Here is a 26049-nt window from a genome sequence, read left to right on the forward strand (position 1 = left end):
TCACATTTGAGTTCCTTCAGACCTCTTGGGTGAATACCATCTGGTGAATACCAACTGTTGGGTGAATTACCCATCCTAATTCAGTATAATTTCAGAAGTCATTAGCTTGCTGTTTACTATATAATAAATGAAGGCTTTATATAAGACCACTCCCTACAATGAGACCAGACACACCTCATTAATATCCCCTCTCCACATATTAATACAATGTTGTCTATCATTTCCCATTTTTTTCAGTATTTTTGTTCCACTGGTCAGTGTACCTGAACTGCTCCCAGTGCAGCTAGTGGGAGCAGGAGCAGGGGATATGTGTTTCTCCAAGCACATTTGAGTTAATTTTTCAATGCAGAGTTTGAGAGAGATGTTATCATATTCTATATTTTAAAAATATATTTTATATCTACTCTGTTTCTGTAATCCACATTTCTCTAACCCTCCTCTTCTCCCCCCAACTCCCCACATCAACAATCATCAAGTTTTCTGGCAAGAATTATCATTTGCAAATCCAGGATAATTCAATGCCTAATTTTCAGAGGTGCTGAGCTCATCGAGCTCTTATTGACTTCTATTGTAGTTGTGGATTCTCCCTGAGAAATCAGGTCTTTGAATGAATATGAAAAGAAAAAAAAATTACTAGCCATCTATATTTTTTTCTAGACATAGAAGTTAGGATTCAGTTACATAACTGCCAGGATCACATTTCTTCCCTTCTAAATGAATATTACATTGGTTACTCTTTAGTCTTCTGATTCCTTTCCCAGTTGATTTTTCAAAAGTAAGTTATCAGGGTTTCAGTCAGTCTTTTTGTTAATTCGCCTAGTACCTTAGAATTAATTATTCAGACTGGCTAATTTGTATATGTTCCTCGTCAACAGTAATTCCAATAGGTATTTCCTCCTAACCAAGTGGCAAAATATTTCTTTTTTTTTTCTAGTTTAAGACAGATTTTAAAAAGAGCAGATGAAAGTAGCCCCAGAACACTACCCAGGCTCCAAGCAGGAGCTATGGTTCAGATTGTTCTGAAACATCCTGGGGTTTCTAGTGGACGCCAAGTCATGCAACTCAGTTCTAGGTGGAGAAGGCCACAGAAACCAACAAGACTGGCAGATCAAAAACACTATGCCTTCAATGCAGCAAAATAGGACAATCAGTCACAAAGTTCTGCAGCAACTCCAAAGACAAGTCACAACTCAAAGTCCCACAGGAAAATGAAAGAGCAGGATTTTGGTTTCTTCCAGCATGGCACAGCTGTAAAATAAGATTGCAGGTTGACAGGTTATTAAGAAAGATGCTGATGTAGAAAAATGTCATCTTACCTTGGCTTTGAAAGCAAGACTAAGTTTCATAGAAATTATGCTTCATTAATATCCAATCACACCAGGAATTTACTTATGTACAAAATGCTTTATCAGGTGCTTAGGTTTTGCACATGTAACTCTAAATAAGCAGATTGGTTCCAAATTGAGCATGTTAGCCAGATGCATCAGTTGCACATACAAAATCTGTTCTCCTAGATTAAGAATTATTGTAACATCTGGGTCTGTTTAAGCCACAGTTAAAAAAATGAAATGCAGAAAATAACACTGGGATTGATCAATGAAATGGATGATGTAGGACTAGGCTGAATTAAATCTAAAAGGTATTGGAATATTTTTCTTCCTTATAAGTATGGTTCAATATGCTGTTAGTAAAGTAACAGCAATAGAGAAAGTGATTAAATGCTGCAACCACTGAACACAATTGTTCATTGAATTTGATGATGGTGATTCCACCCCTTTCTCAGACCATTGCAAGTGCTACCAGCATAAATAGCCCATGCTGTTTTCATAAGTATGGCCAATTGTTCTCATCCCATCCCAATCCCAGTGAAGTCAGTAGCAGTTTTGTCATGGTCTCAGAGGGAACAGTGTTAGGTCCACTGTGTGGGACATAAAATGTTTAATTTAAGTCTGGATCCTGTAATCACATATGCACATGAGTAGTGTTATTGGACTCATATTCATCAAGTTAATGACATACATTAGGGTTTGCAGGCTAGAGTCCCAAGGCCTGCAAACATTTATGCATGTGCTTAACTATAAACAAAAGATTAATCCGATTGACTTCAGCAGAACAAATTCACTTGCTTAAAATTAATCACACGCATAAGTGTTTGTAGGATTGGTACCTTAAACCAGTGGTTTTCAAAACCAGTCCACCACTTGTTCAGGGAAAGCCCCTGGTGCACCAGACCAGTTTGTTTACCTGCCACATCCGCAGGTTCGCCGATCATGGGTCCCACTGGCTGCGGTTTGCTGCTCCAGGCCAATGTGGACTATGGGAAGGGCAGCTAGCACGTCCCTTGGCCCGCGTCGCTTCCCGCAGCCCCCATTGGCCTGGAGTGGCGAACCGCGGCCAGTGGGACCCACGATCGGCCGAACATGCAGACGCGGCAGGTAAACAAACCGGTCTGGCATACCAGGGGCTTTCCCTGAACAAGCGGCAGACTGGCTTTGAGAACCCCTGCCTTAAACTATAGCCTCCTGGGTCCAAGGACCTGAAATCAATAGAAAACTCCCACTGATTTCAAAGGACTATGAGTCAGATCCTGAGTCATCTTCTCTGGTTCATGCAAAGATATTTCACCAAACATAACTTACATAGGCACCAAAGAGGGGAAGATAAATGAAACTGCCATCTCATGGTTGTCTCCAGTATATTTCAGCATTGATCGCAAATTAAAACATGTAGCAGACACACTTTATTAAACAAGACACTTCTGAAAGCATATTGCCATATTTTACCTATGAGAAAGACAAGGTGGGTGACTTTTTACTAGACCAACTTCTGTTTGAGAGTGAAATAAGTGTTGGAACTCCACAGAGCTCATCTTCAAGTCACTGTGAAGCTTGAAAGTTTGTCTCTTTCACTACCATTCGTTAGTCTAATAAAAGATATTACCTCATCCACCTTTTGTCTCTCATATCCTGGGACCAACAACACTGCAAACAGCACATAAACTTTATCAGTGTTTCTTTCTAATAAATTTTATGTAACAACTTACTTTGAACACTGACACCCACATTTTCAAAAATGGTTGGCCTACATCAGACCATTGTAGTCCTGTTGTATACAACTATACACCATGCCTTTTTACAATTAAAATGAGGACTGGCAAAGCTGGCTGAAAATCAATAATATATTTCATCCTTATATATAGAATTTTCTCGGAGGGCATATGCATTTTTAATGAAAGCAAATGTTCCCCAAGGAATACTTCATCTCAGTCATGAACTTTAATTTAACTCTTCTCCAATTGAAGTTCTTGAGTTTTAGCTCAAATTGGATTACTCTGGGATATGTCAAATACCGCTTTTATTCATCACTTCAGTCAGCAGTGAGGAAAAGTCTGGTATTCTACTGCTTGCCTTTACAGTACATATATTTTCTTCCTATAAATCACACACAATGAGTGAGAGCCTTAGCAAATGGGATGCTACTTTACATTTACTCTCACGGGTTCATAAGAGAGTAGAGGGAGCGTGAAAATCACAAGATGTGTGAAGTCCGCAGTCCTCCAATATTTACATTCTATTAAATTCACCGACAATCAGTTTTATCCTTATTGTCTACTTTTCGCAAATGACTGTGTCCATTCTACCCTGCCTACTATTCAAGCAATGGCAGCTAGGTGTGCAGCTGTTGTTGTCTGATAATGAAAAAGAAAAAAGGAATTAGTAGCTCAGGGCACGGCATCGGAAAAATTATTATTCTGTTATGATTGCAAACAGTACCATCAGATGAGAAATTAGACTAGAAATTAATTTGTATTCAAGGGAAATGGTTTTGGAACAAATTATCAGATTGTCTGTGAACTGCTCTGTTTACAAGAACATCTCCTTCTTCTATTAAGTTCTTCCTAGAACAAAAACACACAGAGCTCGATTCTCTGCTGTGCCAGAGCTTTGCTTGGCACAGAAGGGCCCAAAGCAAGTGACAGGGAGACAGTTACAGCTCCCTGATTCCCACAGACCTGACAAAAGTCAGGGCTGCTTATGGGCCACTTTAATTTGATATATTGATACGGGGTCCATGATGGGCTCTACACCAGTGGAGGATAGATGTAGTGCAGTAGAGTTATATCACACCCACTTCTCACCACTGTCTCCCCCCAACATAACCCCCTTCTGCCCCTGACATGCCAACTAAGCCAGGAACGAGGGTACTGATAGGCACCCAGTCTGGAGTCAGTACACTCATGCCTTCAAGGAGTTCACCTCCAGCAGGGGAGTTCACTCCAGACCAATTGCTGCCCGTTTCTGGCATTTTTGTGCCTCCAGATGGTGCAAAGTGACAATATCTGATTAGAGAATCCAGCGTTTTGATGCTGTTTCGCATCCCTTCTTTCTTTTCCCCTACAAGTCTCTCTAGTACTTTCAGGTGATTTGTGGTAGTGATCAGTGGTCATTGAAGCTGGGTAGCATGTTATAAGTTTGTAGGTATCAAGGGCTTAAAATGATATGAACTTTAGTAGAACTAAATCTTTCATTATTTCCCATTTCCCCTTTACTTTGAAATAAATAAATCATTGTTTACAGAGAGAGAGAGGGAAAAAAAAAACAAAATATGTCAAGCTAGCCTGGATGCCAGTATGATATATGTATGGTCATTGCACATTTGCATCTACTTTTTTCATATGCAGGTACTTCATAGATCGGAAGAGTGATGCAGACAGCTACTTTACAATAGATGGATCTGAAGGAACCATTGCAACTAATGAAATACTGGACAGAGAAAGCACCGCACAGTACAATTTCTCTATAATTGCAAGTAAAGTTAGTAAGTATGGCATGAATTGAATTAAGATGCTAAAGTAGTGTCTCTCAGAATACAATGATCAAAAATTATATGTTTATTAGAATGAAATGATTTAAGGATGCATACCATGTATCGGTTTGGCAAGGCTAAGTATCGTATTCAAATACTCACATATAATCAGGTTTGATCCTGTACTCCTTATGTAAGCACAGTTCCCACTGAATTCAATGGAAATTCTGTTATCAGAAAGTGGTTGGGTTTAAAGGATGATATTAGAACCTCCATTTTACTGGGACTACTCTGATTAAACGATTGATAACTGTGCTGTAACTACTGTAGTTTGTGTCTCGTATGTGTACTGAACTTTTAAATGGAGAAAAGTACCTCCTTGATGCAGAGATAGCTAACATTTTGTCTTTGGGTGCTACAGCGGAGAGAGAGAGTTGGTGTTCTCACATGGAGACCTTTGTCTTGTTCTTTGTTTTGTTGTTTACTTAATAAGATTGAGTTGAGGACGGTCAAGGAGAAAGCATACCTTTCCTCTTTGTGTGGAAGAGTATAATGGTTATTTTAATTCCCAGACAAAAACTATATTAGAATGGAGTTAAGGTTGAGGTGATACCAGTAATGGAAGGCTCTGTATGAATTAATCTGCCTGATCCATCTCTCCTCTCAATCTGCCCAAGCCCCCCTGCCTTGTCACTCCCCTGATTGTCTTCTCCCCTGCTCCTCTCTGTGCCTTCTTTTAGTCTGCCCCCATGTTGGGAACTCCCTCCTTCTCATGGGGCATCAAGCAATCATCCCCCTCTTCATTTACATCCTTCTGTATAGCACACATCTTTCCCTGTCAAAGTTAATTCTCCTAGGTTTGTTTCATCCTTTGGAAAAAACCTGTTGTTCAATCATCCGCATCTGATCCACAGAAGTCTTTCCATTGACTTCAATAGGCTGTGGATCTGGACTCCTGGTGCACTTTATGATAGTACTGTATCATTTATCTGTTTTAGAATGTAAGTTATGGAGGCAGGGACCATGTTTTCCCTTATGCATTATTCAGCAATTAGTACTCAATAAACAATACATACTAATAACGTAGAAGGGAGGACTTTAGAGAGAAATACATATATTATGAAAACTTACTCCACCTGAAAAAAAAATCTCAGTTGTAGTTATCCCAAACTGAGCCAGAGGAATATCCCTAAAGGCTGAAGATAGAACAGTAAATAAAATAAAGTGCCTATGCACTTAAACTGAAGGAGTCATCTCATTATGTGTATACACTAAACCTGTGACTTCTGACCTTACCTTTGTAAGGGGGAAACACATTTTCTTGAGTGACTTAGAAGAAATAGGCCAGCAGAATTGTAATCTGATTTCAGATAATTTTAAAGAAATGGTGTTGAAGAAATGGAGGTCTCTTAATAGGCTGTGCTTAAGCAAAGCTTAAATATTTAGATGTATTGGTAAGTAATGAGCATATTCGATTTGCAAACTTGTCCTGAAATAAGGCATTTGGTCTAGCAAACTCATTGTGAATCCATTTATTATTCTCCCAGACTCCAGAGTAATTAAAAAAAACAAGCCAAAAAAAAAATATATAAAGGGAAATACAGTTATAGGAACATTGTGCTTATGTTAGAGTTGTTGCATGTAGCCCACATTATGAAATTCCCAATTCTGACCATTAGCCAACTTAGTAAACCTATACCTCCCATACACTTGAAATTCATATTCCCATATACCTTAATATTTGTGCTTTAAATGTTATTCATCTCATAAAAAATAAATGTTATACATACAGTACACCTATAATTGGCGATACTTTGGAGAATGAAGACATATTACCTGTCAAAGCTTCATACAGGTCTGTCTGACTCAGAGGTAACAGAGGGAAATGCTGGGATTTCAGAAATGCTAAGTAGTAGTAGAGGAGGGGAAAAGGGCAAATTTCTGAATTTCCCTGCCATGGAAACATTTTAAATACTTTATCATATTCATTGCCTTCGTCAGGGAGAAGGAGTGAGGGGACCATTGAAAAAGACAGAGAAAGATAATTTAATTATTTAGACGAGTTCCTGCTTTAAAACTGAACATTATGGCAGTTACTCAGTACTGATGTAGGAACAGTGGAATGGCTACACCTGATCAGATTAATGGTCCATTTAACCCAGTGTCCTGTCTTTGAAAGTAGCCATTACCAGCTGCTTCAGAGGAAGGTGAAAAATACCTCATAATGGACAATTATAGAATAACCAGCCCATCAAGAAAGTTTCTTTCTTAACCCTGTCAATTGGAGGTTGTCCTATGTCCTGAAGCATGAGGTTTTATATTCCTTGTGAATTATCATAGCCATGAGCAAAAAATGTTCACTTATCTTTTTTTCCAATTGCCTTTTGCAATTTCGATGAAATAATCTCATATATTCCCCATTCCAAGCCACCCCAGCAAAACAAAATTTAAATAACTTTTGAAAATTAGCACATACAAAAATTGACATTTTAATTTTAATTCTCCCAAGATGAGTCTCATCCATTCAAGTAATTGTATATAGCCCTCAGTTCTAACCTATTTAAAAAAAAAAAGCCTAACCATGTGTGTATTTATGAAGTAATATACATACAATTCGAGTATACAAGGTATGAATTTAATAGCTAACGGCCCGAATTTCCAAAAGCAATCTCTAGGGCCCCAATTCTCCCCATGTTTTATTTTACAGATTATGGTCTAAGGTACAGGTGAAGTGAATTGCCCAAGGTCACAGAAGAGTTCTATAGCCAGGAAGTAAACACAGATGTCCCAGCTCCCCATCCAGTGCTGTAAGCACAAACCATCCTTCTCTTGTCTTCATTAGGAAGTTTCCAACCCATAGTTACCCAATAAGTGCAGCTCCAAGAGTAGAGATTATAGACAAGATCCAGGGGTTTGTACCACCATTGTCCAAACACCTGCAGTTCCTACTGACTTCACTGGGATTTGATTGTGCTCAGCTCTTCAGAAAACGTCACATCACTTATATTTAGGTCCCCAAATCAGCATAGGCACAATGGACCACAAAAGTTAATACTTTTCTCTGCTGTCTAGAGTTTTCTCCTCTCGTTCAATAATCTACATTTGTGAAATGAATGAAAACAAATATTAAGATTGTTCCCCTCAATTTAGAGAAAATCCCACTTCTGGCTGGCTCCTAAGGCCTTTTTTCAATTGACTAAGTGATGTGCTTCTTGTGTTTACCACTTAAATACTGCCCACCATCTTAGCCCCCAGCAGCTCAAAGAGCTTTGCCACCATGCTACTTTGCATGGAAAATAATGTCAAGTCATGAACAAGTTTCTGTGGATCAACTACGCCTGTCTCATCCCTGGGACACAGTCCTTATTGTTTTCCATTGCGCATCTGTGGCTTCAAGAAGGGCTGTATTTAAAATCAGTGATGATGCTTATCTTACCTTTCTTCCACCGCAACTAAGCTTGACTAGGAGTGATTGTGTAGGCCTCAAGAGATCAAGTTACTTTCTAGTAATAGCACAAGTACAATGCAACTCAAATTGCTAAAGATAGTGGCAAGCAATATATAAACCCAAATGCAGATATGGATGAATAATGCAGACTTTCCTTACAAGCTGATAATGCTGGCTATGACTCATATAATTCTATTATTAGCACAAGAACACCTCAGGTTATAATTTTTAAAAGGAAATAGATTGAAAGACCAGAGCAAGAGAAAATTCTAGAGAAATTTCTATTTATTATTATTGTTTATAGTAACAAAGTCTGGGAGCCCCACTATTATTCTTATGATTGTAGCTAGGTTGAGGCAGCGCTATTGTAAGGTATTAGCCTACATGAGTAAGGATAGAGGAATCTGGCCCCTTCTATTATCTTTCATGATTATCAGTGACAGGCCAAAATGGGTATATTTTCAAAGTGGTGCACAGGAATTAATAAAAAACCACAACCAGACCACTCCCATTGATTTTTATGGCAGTCACTTGAATCCCTTCTTAACTTTTCTTTTTTAAAAATTTCCCCCCCGTAATTTCTACACTGTGCTACAGAAGCTGAAAACAAAATGAAAATAAGCTTTCATATGAAACACTTCCAAAAGAAAATTCAAATCGATATGATATATAGAGAGATTACTACTTTAATAGGAACTACCAAGATTTTAAACAATTTAACTAGTCAGCTCCTTTCATTTACAGGACACTTGCAAGAACATACATCATTCACAACTAATGTATTATTAGCAAAATATTTTATTATATTTTTTAATGATACAAAGGAACTGACAGTGATGACTGTGCCCTCATACTGTCATCTTCATCTACAATTTAAGTTCAGAACTTCTTCTGCAGCTGTCTTTCATAGAATCATAGAACTGGAAGGAACCTTGAGAGGTCATCTAGTCCAGTCCCCTGTACTCATGGCAAGACTAAGTATTATCTAGATCATTCCTGATAGGTGTTTGTTTAACCTGTTCTTAAAAATATCCAATGATGGAGATTCCACAACCTCCCTAGGCAATTTATTCCAGTGCTTAACCACCCTTACAGGAACTTATTCCTTATGTCCAACCTAAACCTCCCTTGCTGCAATTTAAGTCCATTGCTTCTTGTCCTATCCTCAGAGGTTAAGAAAAAACAAATTTTCTCTCTCCTCCTTGTAACAACCTTTTACGTACTTGAAAACTGTTATGTCCCTCCCCAGTCTTCTCTTTTCCAGACTAAAGAAACCCAATTTTTTTCAATCTTCCCTCATAGGTCATGTTTTCTAGACCTTTAATCATTTTTGTTGCTCTTCCCTGGACTCTCTCCAATTTCTCCACATCCTTCCTGAAAAGTAGCTCACAGAACTGGACACAATACTCCAGTTGAGGCCTAATCAGTGTGGAGTAGAGCAGAAGAATTACTTCTCATGTCTTGCTTATAACACTCCTGCTAATACAATCCAGAATGATCTTCATTGCTTTCCCTAAAATGAACTAATAATAGACTCAAAGAATCATGTATGACTGAGTTATTCTGTATGAATATACAATTTTCCTTCCAGACAGGACTGCTGCATGGGCAAGATTTTTAAAATGAGGTGCTGTTGAAAGTGAAGCTGTGAAAACAACACCTCCTTACTTGACCACCATCACCGGTTCATTCACCTGCATGTCCACCAATGTAATGTACGCCATCATCTGCCAGCAATGCCCCTCTGCTGTGTACATCGGCCAAACTGGACAGTCCCTACGTAAAAGGATAAATGGACACAAATCAGATATTAGGAATGGCAATATACAAAAACCTGTAGGAGAACACTTCAGCCTCCCTGGACACACACTATCAGATTTAAAGGTAGCCATCCTGCAGCAAAAAAACTTCAGGACCAGACTTCAAAGAGAAACTGCTGAGCTTCAGTTCATTTGCAAATTTGACACCATCAGCTCAGGATTAAAGAAAGACTGTGAACGGCTAGCCAACCACAAAAGCAGTTTCTCCTCCCTTGGTGTTCATACCTCAACTACTAGAAGAGGGCCTCATCCTCCCTGACTGAACTAACCTTGTTATCCCTAGCCTGATTCTTGCTTGCATATTTATACCTGCCTCTGGAAATTTCCACTACATGCATCCGACGAAGTGGGTATTCACCCACGAAAGCTTATGCTCCAATACATCTGTTAGTCTATAAGGTGACACAGGACTCTTTGCTGCTGTGTATTCAGAATCACTGTTACTTTCTTTAGTGACTAAAATAAACTTTTGCTACATTTTTACTTTTTTAGCGCTACAGAGACAATTCAACCTTGAGAGAGTGGTGTAGAATTTATTTTAGATTGTCTATCAACAGAATTGTCACTTAATTTCCAACTGCAGGGCCAAATTCTGTCCTCTGTTAAACCCATTTGGCTTCAGCGAGGTTGCACAGGTGTAGCTGAGGATGAATTTGAAGGAAATGGGGTTGCAAAGGAACAGAATTTGACTTGATAAAATATTTGTATTAGTGTTGATTCACAAGAAGAAATAACACAGTTTATATTCTTTTGTTGCTTGGTTTTGCAACTTAACACATTTGATTTGGAAACCATTCAAGTCTAGATTGTGGCTTTGTAAGAGGTAGCATCCAGATGTGCCACTGGACAGGAAAAAAATTGTGCCTCTCAGAGGTATAATTCCCACCATGCTTCTATGTTGGTCTGGAGGTGGGGACTTGTATATTGCTAGCCTATACACACAGCAAATTATTATATTCTCCACCCCCACTGTTGGCCGTGCTGGTTACAGATCCCAGGCTTGCAGTGGCTTGTGCAAAAAATATAAAATAAGCAAGAAATCCAAACAATTCAGCACTTCTGAAAGGTTCCGTGTAAACTTGGTTCTAAAAATGGGTGAAGGCTTAGGACAGTTCTTATATTTTGTATCCCACGTTGTTGTGTCTCTGCCAGGCATGACTCACAGCTCATAAACTTTTTTTTTTATGGTTAACTATAACTGCATAGAAGCCCACATATTTTCAACCCTGAGGGATGAAATTATCCTTTGATTTTCTAACACAATTGCTTTTAAATCCCTAGGGTTAGCCCAATGTGGAGAATTTTGCATAGTGGAATTGTTCCTGCTGAATTTGCACATAATTCTATAAACAACATACCAGTAATATCTCTATAACACAGCAATTTGGGAGAGCTGGAAGGTCCTTGCCTATTAACATTAAGCATACTCTTTTTAAATATTTATTTTGTGCACATATGTATGTGTTACCTGTACAGAAAATGGATAATTGTTGCAGCATAGTTTAGTGGACTAACCAATGTTATAATCCAGAGACACCTGAGTTCCACTACTGACTCTGTCACGGGCTCACTCTGTAGCTTTTTAACAAGTCACTGAACCCTTCTCGCTCATATTCCCCATCCATACTATGCGTGTATCTATTTACTTTCCTAATTAATTACCATTTGTACAGCATCTTGAAGATGTATAGCGGATTGTAAGTATTAAGTTTATGGATTTTTTATGTTTCATCATTAGAAAAAATGAATACAGTTTTAAATCCTGGGAAAGGATTAGCAGGAGAATTCTTTTAAAGTGATCTAAGAAAAGTATGCACTTATAATTTCCATCTGAAGGGTCAATTTTAGATACCCTTACTTGTATTGAGTAGTTACCTTACTCCATGAATAGGAAGATACTACTCAGTGTAAATAAGGTAATCAGGATCTGGCCCAAAACAATAAAGCCCTTGAATCGAGTCTGAACTCACACTGGTGAGAATGAAAACTAAGTCCATTGAAGTCAAGGAGTTGCACGAGTGTAAAAGCTGTGTATCTGGAAGATAATGAGTGTTGTTGTGGGGGGCATACAGAAATAGTATTTCCTAATTTTTCCTGTCAATTTTTTTAATAGGTAATCCATTACTAACCAGCAAGGTCAATGTTATAATAAATGTCTTAGATGTCAACGAATTTCCTCCAGAAATTTCAGTGCCATATGAGACATCTGTATGTGAAAACGCAAAACCAGGACAGGTATTTTAATATTTTGATTTCCTTTTAACATTATTATTATTTTATAAAAGTAAAAGCCAGTTTCGAAAAACAAAAATGTATTGTTCATGGGACACACTTAAAAATAAAAAATTGTGGATGAGATTTTTCAAAGCTGCATAAGGGATTTGAGCACCAAAGATTCAGCATCCAAATCCCCTAGAAAGCGTTGATAGTATCAGCTTGTAATCCTTATGAAAATTAGCTATGTGTTCCCAATGAAAACAATCAATGGCCTTTGAAAATTCTTATTATTGCCCATCACATTTTCCATTACTGGTACTATTTATTTGTTGTATGGTAGCACCGAAGGGCCAGTGCCTCATTGTAGGCACTGTACAAGCATATAACAGAGACTGTTCCTACACCAAGGAGCTTAGGGTTAAGCATAAGACTATAGACAACAGGTGGATAAAACAGAGGAGGTGGGCTCAAGGAAACAATTAGATGATACTTGGTCAGGTGTCTTTATCCATATGTTCCTTCCCTGGGAAGAAGTCTCAACAAAGCAGAGATATTTTCACCCCAAATCAGCAGGCTGAAATATATACATTACACTCAGGATCCGATTGTGATACCCTCACACAGCTGAACAGCACCTTACTCCACAAGTGATCCATTTAAGTCAATAGTAGAATACGCAGGGTAAGATGTTTCTCAACTGACTGAAGCATCAGAATTTGGTCCACAATTCTTTGCTATGTGATCCTGTTTAAGTGCTGAATGGTCAAAGGTCTGCAAAACCCTAGGCCATAACATCTTTTGTACTGTATCAAAATTTTGCCTCAAGGAAACAGGGCTTGCAGCTATAACAGTTTGATTACTTCAGTTATCAGCTGTGTTCCCTCTAAGGTGTGCGCCTTTGTGACCGCACATGAGCCCATCAAGGGCTGCAAACCAGCCGCGCAGGCACACACAGAGGTGAGCATGAAGAATGTGGAGGGTGGGGGCAGTGGGGTGAGGTGATGGGAGTTTGGATGAGCTTGGGGCATGCTGGGCTAGGGGGAGGGAGGACACCTCTCTCCTGCAGCCCCAGTTCCAGCCAGGGCTGCGACAGGGATGGGAGACACGGAGCTCTCCCCAGGCCTGGCCGGGGCTGTGGCTGGGACAGGAGAGACACCTCTCTCCCCCGGTCCCAGTCCTGGGGCTGTGGCGGCCGGGGAGAGACTCCTCTCCCCCAGCCTGGGGGCTGCGGAGGGGAGAGAGGTATGTGTATGTGTGTGTGTATGTCTCTCTCTCTCTCACACACACACACACTTTCACACTCACCTCCCAACACATACTTGTATTATTATAACTTGTTATTACTTCTTGATACTTCCTGCAATGCACATATAGCTGTAGCTCACAAAAGCTTATGCTCAAATAAATTTGTTAGTCTCTAAGGTGCCACAAGTCCTCCTTTTCTTTTTGCAGATAAAGACTAACACGGCTGGTACTCTGAAACCTGTCATATAGTCTCTGTAATTTTATTCTTTCAAAATGCTATTTTTTTTTGGCTGGTCTACGCATTTCATAATTTTGATTTCTCTCTTATGCTTAAATTTAATTCTTTGAGTAGTGAGTTCAAAAATGCCTAACCTGTCCTGGCTGGAGTAATCATCCCTATGTTAACTTTTAAAAAATATATATTGTATCTAGGTTTTTTGTTTCTACTGGTGGCACACATCCACACATTACCTCCATACTGGTGCACATAACAAAATTAATTCCGCACATGGGCGGAAAAAATTAGAGGGAACATTGATTATCAGCTATAGAATTAGAATGATTTTGCCTGCTCTATAATCAGTGACTAACGAAAAGCAAAACACACCTGTCTATGTAAGCATCATACTCATCTTTTTAAGTGACAGATTTGTCTGCGATTTCAAAACACATGAATATATAAAAAATGATTGACAAAAAATTGTTGGCTCCATTGAGAAGGCAGGGAGCTAACCCACATCTATATTTAGGTGGTGGCAGTTTTTCAGTTGTACTACTTCATCTCAACTTCAGTGCCAGACCATTTGTTTTTATTTCGGGAGGAAAGCTGGGAGGGCTCAAAATTTACCACTAAAGGAGTATTGTGCATCAACCAGATTCAGTGAGGTGCTGTAGTAATCAGTGTGCATCTATGGTCTGCATGTACCTCTGTCTACTAATCTGTCTTATTTTACTGGTATAATTAATATACGATATTTATAAAGCACCTATCAGTGTGTTATCTAATCAATGATACTAGGGATGGGAAAATCTTACAAATTTTGGTTCAGGTGAGCATTGCAAAGCTTGAACAGGTACCAATATTAAGACAATGTCTACATATGAAAATTGTAGTTCTTTCACTAAAGAGTTTTCTTTTTTAAAACCAATGGAATCCCCTATAAAGGCATACATACATCAGTGTACACGATGCTTTTATGGAGCTTAGTGGATAAAGCACTGGACCAGGGACTCAGGAGACCTAGGTTCTAGTCTCGGCTCCTTCCACTGGCCTGCTTTGTGACCTTGGGCAGGTCATGTCACCTGTCCGTGCCCCAATTTCCCCATGTTTAAAATGGGGCCATGGTTCTAACCTCCTTTGTAAAGAGCTACAACAGCTGCTGATAAAAAGCATTTTACATAAGTTTGGTATTAAGTTGGTAATCAACGAAGCTGGTGCAAACTGACTTAAGAGCATCCACAAAGGGGTTTGTACCAGTTTTACTAAATCAGCTTTAAAAACAGTGCAAGATGTACATGTAGATAAAGTCAGAGTCCCACACATACTCCCAAACTATTGCATCTCTGGCTTTTGAACTGCGCTTTTGCTCTGATGCTTCCCTTTCTCCATTTGTATACAAAAGAGGTCTTCTGAGACAGACTCTTGACCATTCCCTCTAAACCAATTATAGCAAGAGCCTATGGGGAGCCAAAGTTCCACAGAGTTTGTGAAAGGCATTTAGATCTGGAGTTTTGATTTAAACCTGTCTCTATTTTTAAATTCTTATTTATTTCATCCTAATTATCACATGTTTTTTCCTTAATGTGAACTATGTAGTATGGTGTTACTACTTGGCAAGAGAATATCTATATCTCTCCTGTGCCCATCACTATACTTTTTAGGTACAAGTTACAAAATATGTATTTGTTTCCATTAGTATTTTCATGGGATGATTTTATAATCTCATTCAGACAGTTCACAGTGTGAGTTGCTTGGATACACCACTACACAAGAGAATGTGGCATTCTGCGTTCATCCTCTTACCTTACAACACAGAGGAATGGCACTTTATTCCAGCAGGAAACAGACTCTGTTGTGTCTTATTGCTTAAATGTCCATTTCTGTTGTTTCATTTGATGACTACATTAAGGTTCTTGCAAAGCTGTTTCTTTTAAAAGAGTGAACTGACCTCAAATTCTATTTCAATCTCATTTCAGGTAATTCAGACTGTCAGTGCTGCGGACAAAGATTTGTCCCCTGCTGGGCAAAGGTTTTCCTTTAGACTGTCACCTGAGGCGTCCACCAAACCAAATTTCACAGTCCAAGACTACAGGAGTAAGTTGTTTACTCACATTACCAAGGGAAGTGGTAGATACATCAGCTCTTGATGACTTCAGATCAAGACTGGGTGCCTTTCCAGAAGATATACTTTAGCCAAATATGAGCTACTGAGCTCAATGAGGTGACTGGGTGAAATGTAAGGATCTGTGGTATACAGGAGGTCAGACTAGATGATCTAATAGTCCCTTTAGGCCTTAAAATTTGTTAATCTGTGTAAATAATTTACATATTTTGTAAACGGAATATTTTAATATTATTGAATACTTAAATGTAATACAGTATGTAAATAATCCCTGACAGTTTTATATTTACATAATCTATTGCCTTGATTGTTCACGAACAATGAATGAATCAAAAAAGGGCCAACTAATCTGTACCAGGGTTTGTATTTTGTTGTCAAAGCCAAAGAGAACTACACAGCATCAGCGTTTACATGCAATAGCCCATTTTTATGAGTGTATTATGATTAATGACTCATGCACAGTGAAGTTTTACACAAAGATTTTCACATTTCTTCTTTTTTAATTTAATTTACTTAGTGCATTTGATAGTACTTGTTACACAATCACGTTCACTGTTTCCCCTACATAGTTGGCCAGTGAGTTCTTTTTGCTGATAGAAGGTGAAAAATAAGAAGCTGATGATAGAGTGAGAGAAGCCCAGAAATAGGAAGGTAGGGGGTTGAAGGAATGAGGTGAAGTAGAATGTAGGAGGAATACCTCAAGTTAATTTATTCTATTTACCAGCTCTATTTACTGCCCTGAACATTTTTTCAAGATGTCAGAATTTTTCCCATTGTACATCATGACAAAACTGAGACCTTTAAATTTTTTTCCATACAAAAAAAAAAAAAGAGGGAGGTACCCCAAAATAGCATGAATCAGTATCTCTCACATCCCAGGTGAGTGCCTTTACCACTGGGCTATTGGCTGTTCTGGGATGGCTCTCTCTCTCTCTCTCCAGAAATTCCATCCTGGGTTTGAGAAACCTATTTCATTAATACTGTTACATTCCCACAAGAAGCTTTGCTTTCAAGAAATCAGCACTTTGTCATGAAAAAAAACTGCATCCAGTTCTACCTCAAGTTCAGCCATGACAAGAAAAAGGAAGGCACAGAAGGGAAAGGAAGCATGAAAGAGTTTGTTTCATAACATTGATTTTCTCCTTTGGGGGGCTGGGGGAAGAAATCAGGGGGACCAGAGGCTGAGGAAAAACCACACCAAAGTAGTCTACAAGATTCTGCTCTTAAAGACGTGTACTGCTCCTAGCAACTGCAATGGCAGCAGTTTTGCCAGCCCCAACCATTCAAACCTTAGGAGTTAAGGCTCCCAAAAATCACAAATAGCATAAAATCATGAGACTTTAAAAGAAACAAAAAACCAATATTTTAAGTGACTTCATGTTTTTAAGCTTCTCTCTGCAACTATGAGATTTTAAAACATTTTAAAATGAAAGCTGGGATTCTCCTGATTCCAGGAGTTTGGGTTTAAAAGAAAGGAAAACAAACAAACAAACAAACAAACAAACACCAAGCACTGCAGGACTCACAGTAAAATAAAAGTTACTAGAATAGTCAACACTGTGCCAGAGGCATACATATGCATCCAAAGAGCCTTTTCAGGCCCATTTTAATGCTAATTTCCCATTACTATTGGTATTTGAATTTAGGACCAAATCCTATCTGTCTGTTATTGTTCTTACAAGGCCTGGTCTGCAATGAAAAAATTATTTGGTTTAACGACGTTAGTCGGGGGTGTGAAAAATCCACACCCCCTGAGCAACATAGTTGAGCCAACTTAAGTCCCCTTGTAGACAGCGCTAAGTCAATGTAAGAATTCTTCCGTTGACCTAGCTATCACCCCTTGGAGGTGGACTACCTACACTGACAGGAGAATCCCTCCCATCAGGGTATGTAGTTTCTACACAGAAGTGCTACAGCAGCGCAACTGCAGTGGTGCAGCTGTGGCATTTTTAAGTGCAGACCAGCTGCAAGGCACCTCATCAGAATTCGATCTGTGTGGAAACCACAGTTTCTGTTTTGTGGTAAACTCCGGAATTTTTATATTCTTTGTCTTCATTCTGATTTCGAAAAAAAAAAAAAAACTTCAAAAATTACCCATGAAGATTATTTTTTTTTGAGGGGGGGCAGGAAGTATTTTGGGACTATTGATTTTTTTTTCAATTTTGACATTACTATACAACATAAAATTATTTTCTTAATGGATTGTCATGTTGATACTAAGGAAATCAAAATGTTCTGGTCAAAAAATGGAATTTTTAAACATTATCAAAAAAGCTCCTGCCCCCCACCGCCCCATGACAAAATGTTGTCCAAACTGACACATTCCTGTGGGAAGTTTCAGTTTCAATGAAACACCATTGTCTGACAGAAAGATGTTCAGTTGGAAAATGTTCAACCAGCTTTAATCAGAATAGTATCTAGGTGCTTAAGAAATCTGGTCTATAGATACTTGCACTCAACTCTTACCAGCTTTAATGATTGTTGAACATAGGTATCTGAGAGCTGGATGTGGCTCTTAATCTTTATATTCAGTGGCAGGATTCAAAGGGGGAAGGGAAAAAACATCCAGTAAGTGAACTCTTGTAATGTTGCAGCAAATGATCTGAACTAGACAGTAATTCACATGGGAGAGATGGTAAAGGGGAATAAGCACTGCAGGCTATCCCCAATCAGACCTGATAGTAAATTGCTTTCCAATCATGCTTTTCCTTTCGCCTCTATTTAATCCTTTTAATCTTCACATCATTGCCTTTCTACTCAAGTTTGTTTGATTCACGTAAAGCAGTGGTAAGTCAGCTTCTGCTGGGAAGAAGTGGCAAAATTCAGCTCCCGAGAGCTCTGTGCAGTTTCGGCACTGATTAGTGGCAAATGTACTAACGGCACGAAGGGCTCAGATGATTCCTGTAATTTTTTTTAATTGTCTGTTTTCAGTGGGGTGGAGAAGTCGAGGGGCTATTGTGCTTCCTCCAGCTGCCTCATTATCAAATCCAAAGGGTTAAAGTGAGACACATTCATAATGGGGACCTGATCCAAACTCCATGGCAAGAAAAGGAAAGGAAAGATTGAAATCCCCTGCTAATGGAATACCTGTAACAGGAAAAAAAAAAAAAAAGGAAAATATATATTCTTTTCATTTCTGCTTTGAAATGTTAGCTGTCAAGCTCAGCAGGATAAATGAACACAAACAACAAAGATTAGTTGTTGGCTTGAAAAAAAACCTTGGCTGCATCTGATTTGAATTTGACAGCTTCAGTATTAATGAACCAAGGGATTTACAGAGCATATATAATCTACTGATTCAGGAAGCCAGATTATCTTTCTGAGGTTCAGCAAAATACAAGCTTTTAAATGTTAAGTGAAGCACCATAGAAACAATCCTATGAGGGCTGTCATGTTTTGCAGACAACACAGCTGGAATTGAAACCAGGAGAAGTGGCTACAGCCGTAGGCAGCAAGACTTGTATTTCCTCCCAGTTGTGATAGAAGACAGCAGCTATCCTGTACAGAGCAGCACAAACACAATGACTATCCACGTTTGTAGATGCGATTCCGATGGTACCATTCTATCCTGCAATGTTGAAGCAATCTTCCTACCAGTTGGACTCAGCACAGGGGCTTTGATCGCAATATTGCTGTGTATTGTTATACTTCTAGGTTAGTTTTCATCCTGTAACAAAGTATGTCTCTGATTCTACTTGTGAATTAATTTGAGTCACCATAATTCCATTTATTGTTTAACAAAGGCCATTGAAAATGTACAGCTGTTTACAAAGAGAACTTTTATGCTTCTACCTTTGTAGAAAAATATCCCAAAGCACTGACCATTAATTTGAATCCGAGCATGCAATCTGCTAACTACTACATATTTCTTATGGAGTGGGGAAAAATATCTTACAGTTTGGTTTGAAATGCAAATTTTGCTCTGAAACAGTGTTGATTAAATACCTGTCATGAGGAACTGATTTCCATATATATATATATAAAATTACTAAATCTGCACCAGCAGCTACCTGGTAAGGACCTTTCTTCAATTATTATGAGGGATTAAGTAAGAAGAATGAAGAAATGAGACAGGAAGACCTAATTATAATGTAGCCTGTGGCTGACTGGACCATTGAAAAATAATACAATATTTGTACAGAAATGGATTCCATAGCATGACATTGCTGTTTGAGCACAAGTGCTCTTTACATGAGGTCTTACTTATACAGTGTCATTGGCAGCCCATGCTACTGCCTATCTTCCCCAAAATAAAGCCCCACTACACTAGTAGTGTAATCAAACCTGCTTTATTGCTTACACAGTAGACTAGGTAACTCAGATTCTGATAGGTGTTAGCCTATGCCTAAAATAGCACTTCAAAGTGTTAAATGCCCTGAATCCAAGCTTTTCAGACCAGATCTGTGCTCCTTACACAGAACTACTGGTGGAGGACACACAAATGAACACACTCAATCCCTGCATATAAGATAGTTATGGACTGGGACAAATTACCTAGGGAGATTGTGGAATCTCTGTCCTTGGATGTTTTTAAGAACAGGTTAGGCAAAAACCTGTCAGGAATGGCCTAGATCACTGATTTACAATATTTTTTCATTTGCAAACACTAAAAAATTTCAAATGGAGGTGTGGACCCCCTTGGAAATCTTAGACATGGCCTGTGGACCCCCAAAGATCTGGGGACCATAGGTTGAAAACCCAGGTTCTAGATACGACTACTACTAATAGTCCTGCCTCAGTGCAGGGGACTGGTGAGGTTGGGGTTTCTCAACCCCAGGGTCGGGACCTCAAATTGGGTTGCAAGACTGTTTCAAAGGGTCGCTTGGCAGCTCTAATGGTTCCTGTCACACGGGGCTGGATGGGCTGCCCTGATGATGGGAGTGTGGATAGGCCAAATGTGAGAGAGTGGGTGGCACTGAAGCCCAATGAGCCAGGTAACAACTTCACTCACAAAAGTTTAGCCCAGTCAGGGGGATGGGCCAAACCTGAGCGATGCTTCAACTCTAGAGGTTGCAATGACCAGAGGGGAGAGCCAAGCCTAACAAACCCCACAGTACAGAGCTGCAGGAGATGCCACTGAGGGGCGAGTGCCTGACAGATCTTGTCCCCTGTGGGGCATGGGTCCTGACCAAAACCACCCCACGGCCTCCACCCTCAGACTATTTACTGGGTTGAGACAGGTCGTAAACTTTTACAAATGGGTCCTGAGCCCAACAAGATTGAGAAACACTAGACAGATGACCTATCAAGGTCCCCTCCAGACTTGCATGTCTATGATTCTATGATGTGACAGAGCAACTGAGTAAATTACTGAAGAGTGTGAGCTATAGCAACAGCTGCTACGTGACTCTGGAGTCTGAGGCGTCGGTTCCATCACTGATTCCCACAGAACTCCGAGGCCCATTTACTTTGGTTTTGTACAGAGTAGAGGATTTGGGACTATTAGTGGTTCTCTGTATTCCATTCAGTGTGGTAACAGTGTGCTATGTTACACTTGACCAAGGAACATTAATTTGTCAATGACAATCTTCAGTACTCCCTGTGGCTTAAGGTGATCTTCTATCTCTCAAACCCACTTCCTACTACTTATTGTTGTACTTGTAACTTAGAAGCCTCCCCCATAATTGTTATCTAAGAAACCTACCTGATACAGAGATTTTAAAATCAGATATTTCAAAAGTCAGCCTGCTGTACCCTAAAGGTTCATTTTCACTAGAAAGTTACACTGAGTTAGAACACCACCTTGAAGAGCCATGTTAATTAACACAATATTATTGGCCATGATCCTGCAGTCAGTATAGACAGGGAGAAGTCATGTTTAGTACTGTGTCACTGGTTCCTTGGTAAATTATTAGGACCAGTGTTTAACCCCAACTAATTGATACCATATTGACATGATTTGTCCCTGACTGCAAAGTCACTATCAGCATCATGTCAGTTAGTGTAACTACTCAAGGTCATGTTCAAATGTAATTTTCTATTTGACATTGTCAGGAATATTATGAATTATTTTTCCATCAGAATATGCTGGTTTGTTTAAAAAGCAAAACATATAGCAGAAATATGTCACCATTGATGAAAATTAATTTCCAAACTGGAGGAAAAAAAAGTGATAAGGAACATTTTGACCTCTTTGATACAGAACATTGGTTTTCTGTTTCAAAATTATTTTTGTTTGTTATTTTAAAATGTGTTTTATAAAATACAATATGAAATAAAAAAGGCAAAATGTGAATGAAAAGTTTTGATCAATCCAAAATGACCCCACCCCCCTCCCCCACACACACACATAATTTCAGCCTGCAGGAAATTTTAACATTTTTCAATGTTCTTCCAGCCATTCTAGAATGGAAGAAATTTTCACATTGTGAAACTACCCTCAAAACAAAAAAATCTGATTCCTACATGGCTCTATTTACTAGTAAAGGCAAGCCCTTTGGGGCTTATTCATTATTCAGTGCATAGCTAGCATGATGGGAGTTAGGTGCATCAAGCCGCAAATATTATCTTACTGCTTACAGCACTGTTTTAAAAAAAAAAAAGGTAGCAGGAACATGTCTTCTAAAGAAAAGAGCCTTTTGATTGCCCTTAGCTATCATAGAAGGATATATTAGTGTGTCTGCTGACAGCCAAGGTATTTCCATACTTGTCTTAATTTACAATTCTTCCCTTGTTCCAGTCATTGTTGTGCTGTACGTAGCACTGCGAAGGCAGAAGAAAAAAGACACCCTGATGACCTCTAAAGAAGACATCAGAGACAATGTCATCCATTATGATGATGAAGGAGGTGGGGAGGAAGACACCCAGGCTTTTGACATTGGTGCCCTGAGGAATCCAAAAGTGATTGAAGATAACAAAATACGCAGGGATATAAAACCGGACACTCTATGTTTACCACGTCAGAGACCACCAGTGGAAGACAACACAGACATAAGAGATTTCATTAATCAAAGGCTGCAGGAAAACGATGTGGATCCCACTGCACCCCCTTATGATTCACTGGCAACCTATGCCTATGAAGGAAATGGATCTGTAGCAGAGTCTCTGAGCTCTATAGATTCACTTACTACAGAGGCAGACCAGGATTATGATTACCTGAGTGACTGGGGACCCCGCTTTAAAGTCTTGGCAGAGATGTTCGGAGAGGAAGAAAATTATAACACTGCTAAAGTCACTTAAGGGAGGGAAACCCAAAAGGCAAGAATAAGAAAACTAGAACAACAACAAATTAAAAATAAAACCCGAGCTTTATAGGACAAGATTCCTTTGATTATTAAAGACAGCACCTGTTTCCAGCAAGTTACTATATTTATCATACTGTCAGTTTTGATTTGGTCTGCAAAGGGAGGATAAACCCTGTAAGATATACTTTTTTGTTGTTGTTTTTTGTTACTTGGGAATAACACTGAGACAAGCTCAGGCCTATTCGCTACAATGTACTGATATGACAACTTAGACAGAAGCTAGCTTTCTGGCATCACGGTGGAAGAGTGGTAGATTTTTCTTAATTCCACTAAAGTGCCTATTGAAACTTTTATCATTTAAAGTGGTAAAGACTCTGCTATGATGGTGTTACAGAACTGAGCTGTAAACTGGACATAAAGGACTTTATCTTTATGTCAAGAAGCAATAGCAACATGCTGACTTCTAGTTCTTATAAAACAAAAATGAAGATAACTTTCTGGAATATATCCAGTGACTAAAACTCAAGGGGTATTGTTTTGGATTTTTATTTTATTTTATTTTAAGGAATAATAATAATAATTGTATGCCAAGATATCACATTTCTTCTGTCCGCATTTCACTGACAAATTGAATAAAAAGTGCTATTACTCAATTTCAAGATGTAAAGCCCAAAATTAAAAACATACCACACACTGATCTTCACATACACAAAGGAATATTTAAAAAAAAAATCAGTTACATTTTTTCCAGGATGAAAGAGAAAATTATAAAAACATCTATTCCTTTATAGGAAGGAAACTTGACTCTCACTCATCATGTATAGACAAGTTACTGGTACATCAGTGGTGGTTTTTAGAGGGCTAATGTATTTTTTAGTATCAGTGTTGGGTTTTTTTCAGTGTAAGTATGAATAATGAAATATATATAAAGGACCTCACATTGCTTTTCTTTGAAATTAGTTTGTCATTCTGTCAATATTGTAGACATACATGACAGAGAGGACATATATGTTAAACTCCTGCTGGAACCTGCGCAACTGGTCATACTCTAAAATTCAGGATATGTCATACTTTGGTATCAGTGCCACTATGGTGTCAGATGTTTCAAATGTCTTAGAGCACTCTGAAAATTAAGCCTACAGTAGTCTTCAAGAAAATATTCAGCGTCAGATTAAATTATACATGTAAAATGTTATATATACGTACTCATATACTTAGAAGTGTGGATATCATTTCAAATCATGTGGTACCCAGACATCATTCCACTGAAGATTTATTGTGACATAAACAAAGTTCAAGAAACTGGAAGCTCCAGCTGGCATTTACTTGTATTACATTTTTGACATTTTTTTTCCCATCTGATTTTTTTATTGCATTTTTTCTTACATTTTTAAAAAACAACCAACCAACCAATCCATGCAAGTATTGACCATTTTGATACTGATTGGCCTGGATGATGCCACATCAGTATTAATATTAATGTTGAATTGTCTGCTGATCTAAAGTATGGTAATTTTCTTTTTAGAAGCAGCAGTTATGGCCCAAAGTGAATATACAATTATTTTTTTCTCTCTCAGACTTCTACAGTGCTCCATAATCTGCTTGCGCTGCACTTGAGGTTTATGGCATTGGCAGGGTGAGTGTGAGCCTTGCGTGAATCACAGTCTTTCATTCACCAAAGGACAATATCTTATCCTTTGCCATCTAAAGAACTTGTAAATGTCAAGCACACTTAACACAATTTAATCAAATTTAGGGCTTGATGATTGTTTACACGAAGGTCACTTTACACTGCTAAAGAGGTGTAACGGGACTGTAGCATAAATGAAAATTGTGCAGTTGTAAAACAAAACTTCATGTGAATGATTTGCTAGCATTTGCTAGAGAGGCTTAATCCAGCCAAAATTCACATTTGTGGAGGCACCCTTTTCTGCGTGTTGTATATGTGATGATTCATCTCTGTTGTAGACAGGAATTTCATCACTCCTCTTCTGCAACAGCAAAATGCTAAATTAGGAATCCCACACTGTTCATTCCCACCACTGAAGTCGCAGGGCTAGATTCAGTTCCCGGTAACATTACTCCAAGTTCTTTACATATATTTCACTAATAATTCCTACAGTAGTGTAACAGAGAGCAGATTCTGACCGTCTGACTTTACAAAGCATGAATGTCACTAAAAGTTCTAATTCCACTGGATCCTGGGGCTGGAGAACAGGATAGTAGGGCTCTGGAGCAGACTGGCATTTACTCTGGATAGTGCAGCCTGGACTCCAAAGGTGAGTAGCCAGATAATATGATCCTTGCCATGTCATTGCTCACAATACATATTTAACAAGAGAGTTATTGTATGCTAAATAAATACAAAATTGATGCATATTTTTGACATTTAAGAGGTTTCCAATTGAGATGTTCCTATCATCTAGCTAATCAACTTCCAGCAAGATTTTGTTTCTGAAATGAATTGATATGCAATTATTAATTTAATTGTCAATCTCAATTAAAATCTTTTCTTTCAGCCACCTAATCTGAAGACCAATCAAACAGTTTTAGTTCAGCCTGCTGAAGTTACTGTTGGACACGGATATCTGGAACAAGGGAGAAAGACAGGGTTGTAGTTAATGTGTGTTTGGGCACTCCATTCAATTCATGTCTTTACCACACACCTGTTGTGGGACCTTATGTGACTTTCTAGAGCCAGATTTTCAAAAGTATTTAGATGCTTGAAGATGCAGCTAGGTGGCAGGTGTTATTTTGAGAAGTGCCTTGGTGCTGAACTCCCATTGAAATCAGTGGCATTTGGTACCTAAGTGCTTCTGAAGATTGTGCTAGGTGCCTATCTGCAGTGATTAAAAAATATGTGCACTCACACACACACACACGCGTGGAGTGGGGAGGTACAATAGGTCACAGGCACAGAAAAAAAAAAGGCGGGGTGGTTGCAGGGTGCCCTGTAAGCACAGCTGTACCAAAGCTACTGCTTCCAG

General features: G+C 38.8%; 1 protein-coding gene across 1 annotated transcript in view; it reads left to right on the forward strand.

The window, feature by feature from the left end:
• Positions 1 to 23645, forward strand: part of CDH12 (cadherin 12) — a 206596-nt gene extending 182951 nt beyond the window's left edge. The window contains exons 7-11 of the mRNA XM_073329466.1: positions 4682 to 4818; positions 12188 to 12309; positions 15733 to 15850; positions 19281 to 19532; positions 22558 to 23645. Of these exons, the coding sequence (XP_073185567.1) occupies positions 4682 to 4818; positions 12188 to 12309; positions 15733 to 15850; positions 19281 to 19532; positions 22558 to 23057 (1129 nt within the window). The 3' untranslated portion in view covers positions 23058 to 23645. The remainder of the gene's footprint in view (positions 1 to 4681; positions 4819 to 12187; positions 12310 to 15732; positions 15851 to 19280; positions 19533 to 22557) is intronic.
• Positions 23646 to 26049: the final 2404 nt, after the last annotated feature.

Source organism: Lepidochelys kempii, chromosome 2 (genome assembly GCF_965140285.1).
Source record: "Lepidochelys kempii isolate rLepKem1 chromosome 2, rLepKem1.hap1, whole genome shotgun sequence".
Lineage (NCBI taxonomy): Eukaryota > Metazoa > Chordata > Testudines > Cheloniidae > Lepidochelys > Lepidochelys kempii.